Consider the following 9,087-nt stretch of genomic DNA (forward strand, 5'->3'; position numbering starts at 1 on the left):
GCCTTATATTAGATTCCAGATATGAGTGATATTACATGGTATTTGTCTTTCTCTTTCTGACTTACTTCACTCAGTACGAGTCTCTAGTTCCATTCATGTTGCTGCAAATGGCACTATTTCGTTCTTTGCTGTGGCTGAGTAGTATTCCATTGTGTATATACACCACATCTTCCTAATCCAATCATCTGTCGATGGGTTGTTTCCATGTTTTGGCTATTGTGAATAGAGCTGCAATGAACATACGGGTGCATGTGTCTTTTTAAAGTAGAGTTTTGTCTGGATATATGCCTGAGAGTGGGATTTCTGGGTCATATGGTTGTTCTATGTATAGATTTCTAAGGTACCTCCATACTGTTCTCCTTAGTGATTGTACCAGCTCACATTCCCATCAACAGTGAAGAGGGTTCCCTTTTCTCCACACGCCCTCCAGCATTTGTTATTTGTGGACTTACGAATGATGGCCATTCTGACTGGTGTGAAGTGATATCTCTTGGTAGTTTTGATTTGCATTTCTCCAGTTATCGGTGATGTTGAGCATTCATGATAAAACCTCTTACTAAAATTTGGTATAGAGGGAACATGCTCTAACATAATAAAAGCCATTTATGACAATCCCAGAGCAAATATAATACTCAATGGAGAAAATCTGAAAGTCTTTCCATTAAAATCTGGAACAAGACAAGGATGCCCACTCACACCACAATAAGTGTTAAAGAAATTTGTTCAAGCTGAAACAAAAGGTCACTAATTAATAACAAGAAATATGTGAAAATATAAATGACTAGTACGGGTAAATATTGTTAAATTCAGATTATTCTATTGTTGTCATCATGTTAATATATCACTTATAAATCCACCAAAATATTAATAGACAAATAGGTAAAAATAAGTACCACTACAATAAATTTAATGGATGCACAAGTTAAAATAATGTGGATGGTTACATTAAAAACATAAAATGTGGGAGATAAGGGTAAAATATATTTTTGACTGTATTTGAATTTAAGTTTCATCTAAATATAAACCCTTGTTAGTTTAAGATGCTTTTTAAAAAATCAAAGCATACTTGATTTATAATGGTTTCTTAGTTTTAAATGTATAAAAAAGTGATTCAGATATATAAATATTTCTGTTCCAATAAGTTTCCATTATAGGTTATTACAGGATATTGAATATAGTTCCCTGTGCTATACAGCAGGTCATTGTTTGACTATTTTATATTTATTAATGTATATCTTTTAATCCCAAACTCCTAATTTTTTTTCGTGTTTTTGCCTTTTTTAGGGCTGCTCCTGTGGCATATGGAGATTCCCAGGCCAGAGGTCTAATTGGAGCTATAGCCACAGCCTACACCACAGCCACAGCAATGCTGAATATGAGCCCCATCTGTGACCTACAACACAGCTCACAGAAACATTGGATCCTTAACCCACTGAGCGAGGCCAGGGATTGAACCTGCAACCTCATGGTCTCTAGTTAGATTCATTAACCACTGAGCCACGACAGGAACTCCCCAAACTTCTAATTTATCTCTCATCCACTTCCCCCTTTGGTAACCATAAATTAGTTTTCTCTGTCTGTTTTGTAAATAAATCCATTTTTATCATTTTTCAGTTTCCACATATAAGTGATAGCTATGATATTTGTATTTCTCTGTCTGATTTTCTTCACTTAGTATGATAATCTCTATGTTCATTGATATGAGATATTGAATGAAACCTCACAGTTAGCTCAAAACCAAAATCTGTAGTAAATTCACACAAGGTAAAGAGAAATGAAGCTAAGCGTACCACTACCCTAAATCAACAAAGTACAAAGGAAGAGGGCAAGAGAAGAAAGCAACAAAGGGATTCTAAAACAGCCAGAAAAAGATTCACTCAACAGTGATTGTTAAGTCCTACCTATCAATACGACTTTAAATGTAATAGCCCTAACATTTCCAATCAAACCCACTGAGTAGTGAATGGATAAAGAAGCCATGCCCAACTACATGCTGCTTATAAGAAAGACTCGTGACAACTTTAAGGACACACATGGAATAAAAGTGAGGGGATAGAAAAAGGGGAAATTCGTGTACCTGGAAGCCAAAAGAGAGGTGGGGTAGCTATACTTAGAAAGAAAAAAGAGGCTTGAAGACACAATGTATAACATGAGACAAACCAAAGTCATTCCGTGAAGAGAAAGGGATCAATTCTGTTGGTTTCCAATTCTAAACAGGAGTCACAGTCTTCTCGAAAGAAGGCTGAAGAAGTGGAGCAATGCTTATTGAGGCAGGTGGGGTGAGAAAATGTTCAATAACTTAAGGACAGGCTTTTAGACGTATGAAAAAAATCTCTGAGGTGGGATGGTTTCCTTGAATTCTCACATCTGATTCTCATAAGGCTTTATGTTTGACTCTTATTGTCTTCATCTCAAAGTTGAGGCATCTGCATTCCAAGAGGTTCAGAGTCCCACCTCTCACTCCTGCTTCTCCAGGGAAGTCAGGTGCCTTTCCCTATAGGCAGCCTCTTCTGGCCTTTGGCAGGACACCTACATCACTGACTGCATCTGTGTAGGAATCAGAACTCTCAGTGACACTGCACAATTCCTTGAGGATGAGACCATGTTTTAGGAACCATTGTAACCTGGGACGACTGACAGCATCTGGTACTTACAAGGGGATCAATAATGGTTTTTTTTTCTGTTTGTTTTCTTTAAATAAAAACTACCTCTTGAAGAAAAGAAGAATGTGTTTGGTTTCAATGATTGCATGATTAGCTTTTATCATGGGAATATGAAACTACTAGCGTATTAGCAAGAATAAAATAATATATTTAGTTCTTTGCCCCACCCACCCCATTTTCCCTGGAAGTTAGCTGAAGTAGATGAAATCAGCAGTGGGATCTTTCTATTTTTCTTTTTGACATAGAAAAATTAACGTGTTTATTAAACACTACAGAAATAAGTGATGTGGGTATGGACACAGAAAGGTAAAAATCACATTTTAAATGAATAAATGAAAATTTGCTAAACCTTGGAAGGGCTAGGTAAAGGAGAAGAATGAATCAATGCACCACAAGTTTTTACATCAGAAACTGGCTGAGCCGCTCTTCAGGTGTAAAATACCACCAGGAAGGATGGCTAAATTTGATAGGCAATTGGAAATGCAATCCTGGAGCTCAGACTGATGTCCATTTGAAGGATGTGGATTTGGCTTTTTTTTTTATTACTTAATGAATTATATCATATTTATAGGTGTACACCATTATCACAACCAAATTTGACAGCATGTCCATCCCAAAACCTCAGTACATCCCCAACCCCCCAACTCATCTCATCTGGAAGCCGAGATTTTTCAAAATCTGTGAGTCAGTATCTGTTCTGCAAAGAAGTTCATTCTGTTCTTTTTTAGATTCCACATATAAGTGATACCACTTGATGTTGGTGTCTCATTGTCTGACTGACTTGACTTCGTATAATAATTTCTAGGTCCATCCATGTTGCTAAAAATGCCAGTATTTCTTTCCTTTTAAGGGCTGAGTAATATTCCATTGTGTATATGCAGCACATCTTCTTGATCCACTCCTCTGTCGATATGGACATTTAGGTTGTTTCCTTGTCTTGGCTATTGCAGAGAGTGCTGCAATGAACATTAGAAAAAGATATGCATATGGATATATCTAAAATGAAGTTGCTTTGTAAACAGGGTGTGTCCACATATCTGATTTAGTATATTCACACTATCACCAGCTAGCTGTGTCATCTTGGGGAAATCTCTCAACTCCACTAACTTCCAATCCCCACCTGGAAATTGAAGGTATTGGCCTAGATGATCCCTATGTCCCTTCCAGCTCAAATGACTCCCAGGGTGTTAAAGGAAAAGCTCTAATTATGAGACCTTGATAGGACCACAGGGAAGTGGGGAACTGAATCAGGAGGGACATGGCAAAGTGGGACATGGAATTAGAAGGGACAAAATCTCCATGACAACCCTGACTCCAGAGAGCAAGTACCTGGAGAGCGTTCTTGCCCAACTGCCTTTTTCCTTTCACTCTGCCCTTGATGACACATAGAAGAGGCTCTCATGTGGGCATCTCTCTGGCTGAGTGGACAGCCAAGTCCACGGTCGAAAGTCTCCATACCGAAGTGTAGCAGGCCCACCTGGAAAATCTGTTTGCAAAAGACATCCACAATTTTACCCTTTGTCAAGAACTCTGCCTTCCTGGGCCCTGAGTCAAGGTGAGAGGGCAAGATTCATAGAGAACAGTGGGTTCTGTGCTATCTCTATAGCCATGTGATTCTTCTAGCTGGACTTTCCTGAGCCAGGTTTGTAGTCCTCAGTCTCTTTCTCCTTCTTCCACTACCCCTTCTCCCTTATCTCCACACCCTCCACTTAGGGCTCTTCCTTGAGCTTTTCTTTTCTTTCTCTGATTTTCATGGAAAATACGAATCTGTGACCCAAATTTTCAGGTATCACTCCGGAGTGAGGGACACAGGTTGACTTCTGGTTCTGGAATTTCTTAGGGATGTAATCTTGACCTCCACACCCTTCTGTTTTTCACCTATAAAATGGGGGTAAATAATCATTTAGAATCAAAGGACATGTTTGAATGGTTTAATGTACGGTAAAAGCTAACTGAATGCTAAGTCAAGTATAATAATTTACTGAAAATTTCAGGCGAATAAACCAAAACATGCTTATTTATACTTTCCATCTTTATTCATCCCAAGGACACTTATAATTTAATATATTTATTTGCAGATCTGTTTTTATATAATAATCATTAATTTGATTTCCATTTAAACATACAGCTTTGATTCATAATTACCGTACAGCTAAGCCAAGCAGGATGCTGTTAAAGATTTGAACAAATATCATACATAATTCCATTGGCCCTTTAAAGTAATTATCTTTGGAGAACCTGTGGGTCTGGAGACTCTAGGGTGGGTGGCAGAGATATCAGAGATGCCCCCCTCCGAGCCCAGGTAGTGTTGGTCTAAGTGTCCCTTTTAATCTTCTTTTGCTTAACATTGTTAGTCTTCACCCAGCAACATTCCTGGCTTTGTTGACCTGATTTTGTTCCCTGCATGACCTCACAAGTGACCATGTCCTTAGTAGGTCCAATTTGGAAAAGGTTTTGATAAGCTCTTTAGGTCATTCAGTCCCTGAAGCACTAGCCCCCTATGTGCTGGTGAATGTTTTTATTTTAGGGCTGCAGCTATGGCATATGGAAAATCTTGGGTTAGGGGATCAGAGTTGCAACTGCCAGTCTACACCATAGCAATGCTAGATACAACCTGTGTTTGTGATCTACACCACAGCTCACAGATATGCTGGATCCTTAAGCACTGAGATGGGCCAGGAATCAAATCCACATCCTCAGGGATCCTGGTTGGCTTTGTTTCCACTGAGTCTCAACAGGAATTCCAAGTTGGCAAATCTTATTAGCCTTACTGGCAAATGAGGCAGTGAAGGCAGAGAAAGGTTAATAACTTGCTAAGGGTCACACAGCCAGTAGGTAAAAATCAGGAAGCATAATGCCTCCAGTGTGGTTCTCTTTCTCAGGATTACTTTGTCTGCTTAGGGTATTTGTGATTCCATGACAATTTTTGGATTGTTTAATCTGACAGGTTTTGAGTGGAGTCTTTAAGACTGTCTATATTAAAAAATCATATCATCTGCAAACAGGAGAAATTTCAATTCTGATGCCATTTATTTATTCATTCATTCATTGTTTCATTCCTTCTTGCCTGAATGGCCTGGCTTGGACTTCAAGTACAATGTTGTGTAGGAATGTGCACAGTGGTCACCCTTGTCTTATCTCTGGTCTTTGGAGAAAAAGCTTTCAATCATTTACCACTGAGTGTGCTGTTAGATGCAGGCATGTTCTCATGGCCTTTACTATGTTGAGGTAAATTCCTCCTACCTCACTTGCTGAGAGTTTTTATCATGATTGCAAGTTGAATTTGTCCAAAGCTTTTAGTGCATTTATTGCGAGGACTCTATGATTTTTATATTTCATTCTGTTAATGTGATGTGCCACATTTATTGCTTTGCGTATGTTGACCCATTCTTGCATCCCAAGAATGAACCCTACCTGGTCATGGTATGATCCTTTGTATGTGCTGCTGAATTTTGTTTGCTAATATTTCATTGAGACTTTAAAAATCTCTAGTAGCCAAGGATAATGACCTGTAGTTTTCCTTCCTGGTAGTGTCCTTATTTTGCTTTGCCATCAAAGTAATACTGGCTTTGTAAAATGCCTTTGGAAAGGTTCCTTTCTAATCCTGTGAAATTGGATTTTTATGATCATTATATAACTACAGATGTGATAAATTCATTTGAGTAATTAAAAAAAGAAAAGAAAAATGATCCTTTCTCTTCAGTTTTTTTTTTTTTGGAAGAGTTTGAAAAGGATTGGCATTAATTCTTTAAATGTTGGGTGCAATTTACCATGAAGTCTTCTTGTCCAGGGCTTTTCTTTGTTGGGAGGTTTCTGATTACTGATTCAGTCTCCTTGCTAGTTAATGTTCTGTTCAGACTGTCTATTCTGTTTTTCTGATTCAGTTTTCTTAGGTTGTACATTTCTAGAAATGTATCTGCTTCTTCTGTGCTGTCCAATGTGGTGGAAAACCCTGGGCACCGAGGGGCCACTTTGGTGGAGCACTGAAGCAGCAGAGGGGAGAGGCAGTGAGGTCAGAGTGTAGCTGCTCCTCTATTCTTTTCATTTGGTCCTTCATGGTCTCTGTAGCCCAGGGGGGATGCTCTACCTTTATCCTTTGTTTTAGAATTTTACCATTGGTATCTTGCCTATGAATAGTTACTAGTTTTTTTCTTTTTTTCAGGTAAGAGGACCGAAGTCAGGAATGATCTATGTTGTTATATTGATTATGACACTCAGAACTTAAAATCTAAAGTCTTAGATTTTAGAACTTAGCCACAGTTCTATGCTGCTTCATAAAGTGAAAAATTCATGCAATTAGGACAAAATTGTGGCCAGTAGTGAGTCGTACTAGCTTCCCTTTGGAATGTTTTGTAGAAAGTCTTCCCTAAGAAGATTTACTTCATAACTTAATGGGGCAAACAGACTGTGTCCCTCCAAGATATTATCAGGATTATAAATCATGGTAAAAATTTCTAGGCCACTTAGGAGCTGTTTGATTAAATGTGTTTGCAAAAATCTTGAGACTTTATTGTAGACAGAGTAATTTTTCTTATGAGTAAAAGAAGAGAATATGGAAATGTATCTAGATGGTCATTTGGGAGAGAAGAGCTCTTTCAAAATTATTGTGAAATGATGGTACTTATGCAATACTACTATAAAGCATCAGTTATATCCTGAATTATGAAATATCATTAAAAAAACTCATATTAATTACTTAATCTTAAAATATAGTTGATTTATAAAATTGTGCCAACTTCTGCTGTACAGCAAAGTGACACCTTCCTTTTTTCAACCTGTAAATTTAATCCATGATATACTCTTTTAAATAATAATCACAGAATTTATATTGCTTTTTTAAGACTTTTCAGTCAACATCTTAAGGACATTTATAAATTTTCATGAGAACTCCTGAAATAACTGAGAACCTGAGGCTATGAGAAGGTATTTGCTGACAATTTAAGAAGAAAAGCTGAGTTCTTTACCCCAAGGCAGTGAGGGATATTCCCTTTGCTAGTGCTCAATGGAGGAAGAATATGGCGTGTATTAGATTTGCAATGTTACCATTTCACCTGAGTCAGCAATGCATTCTCTTTCTTTTCTGACTTCAGGAGTATAAAACCAATGAATGGGGGAGAAAATACTACAAATATCATCCATTTTATCCTCTTGGGATTCTCAGATTTTCCCCATATCAAAGTCCTCTTTGTGGTGTTCCTGGTGATATATATTTTGACTCTGACTTGGAATCTGTGTCTCATTGTCCTGATAAGGATGGATTCCCACCTCCACATACCCATGTACTTCTTCCTCAGTAATCTGTCCTTTATAGACATCTGCTATGTGAGCTCTACAGCCCCCAAGATGCTCTACGACTTCTTCCAGGCAAAGCCAACTATCACCATTGTGGGTTGTGCCATTCAATACTTTGTGTTTTCAACCATGGGACTGAGTGAGTCTTGTCTCATGACAGTCATGGCTTATGACCGCTATGCTGCCATTTGTAACCCACTCCTCTATTCATCAACCATGTCACCCTCTCTCTGCGGTCGGATGATGCTGGGGTCCTATGTGGCTGGACTCTCTAGTTCTCTGTTCCACGTGTGTGCGATGCTTCAGCTCCACTTCTGTGGGCCTAATGTCATCCACCACTTCTTCTGTGACCTGCCGCAGCTGTTGGTTCTTTCCTGCTCTGACACGTTCTTTGTACGACTCTTGACTGCTATATCAACAGTGATCTTTGGGATAATAAATGCCCTGGTGATCATGATGTCCTATGTCTACATTGTCATCTCCATCATGAAGATCACTTCCGCAAAAGGCCGGTCCAAGGCTTTCAACACCTGTGCTTCTCACTTGACAGCAGTTACCCTCTTCTACACCTCAGGTATGTTTGTCTATTTGAGTTCCAGCTCTGGCGGTTCCTCCAGCTTTGACAGATTTGCCTCCGTGTTCTACACTGTGGTGATTCCCATGTTGAACCCTTTGATATACAGTCTGAGGAACAAAGACATCAAAGATGCCTTGAAGAGGTTGCAAAAGGGGAAAGAGTGTTGCTGAGGTAACAGATTGTGATGTCTGACAGGTTTGTCCTGTTAGAATCAGCTTAACACACAATAATATTCACATGAATGGAGAATATCAAAATTCATAGTGCCTTGGACCAAAAAGGTTTAATGTGACAGAGATCATATGCCAAAATGGACCAACAGCTATATTCTGCTGCACAAACAAAATATCTTTCAGTCCTTGAGGCCCATTATTTTCGTTCTACATGTAGTGTGGTTTCAACATTTATTCATCTATCAGCAAGTATTCATGAAACATCAAGGTTTAGAACTTTGTTTCTTCCTTTTTTCCTCCAAGATGACGTCTGTCCAATCTTAGATTTATTCCCCTAAAGGAGAGACATGTGACAGAAGTCCCAGGATTGTGGAAAACTTGT

At 38.6% G+C, this 9,087-nt stretch overlaps 1 protein-coding gene across 1 annotated transcript; it reads left to right on the top strand.

Moving 5' to 3' along the window:
- Nucleotides 1-7,763: 7,763 nt before the first annotated feature.
- LOC125123961 (olfactory receptor 5AN1-like) lies at nt 7,764-8,702 on the top strand. Its single transcript, XM_047774134.1, has one exon. The coding sequence runs from the start codon at nt 7,767-7,769 to the stop codon at nt 8,700-8,702; it is 936 nt and encodes a 311-aa protein (XP_047630090.1). The 5' UTR covers nt 7,764-7,766.
- Nucleotides 8,703-9,087: the final 385 nt, after the last annotated feature.

The sequence above is a fragment of the Phacochoerus africanus genome, chromosome 4, assembly GCF_016906955.1.
Source record: "Phacochoerus africanus isolate WHEZ1 chromosome 4, ROS_Pafr_v1, whole genome shotgun sequence".
Lineage (NCBI taxonomy): Eukaryota > Metazoa > Chordata > Mammalia > Artiodactyla > Suidae > Phacochoerus > Phacochoerus africanus.

What these genes read in the sequence shown, in the direction of transcription:
- LOC125123961 (XM_047774134.1), top strand. Translation starts at nt 7,767, where the DNA reads ATGAATGGGGGAGAAAATACTACAAATATCATCCATTTTATCCTCTTG.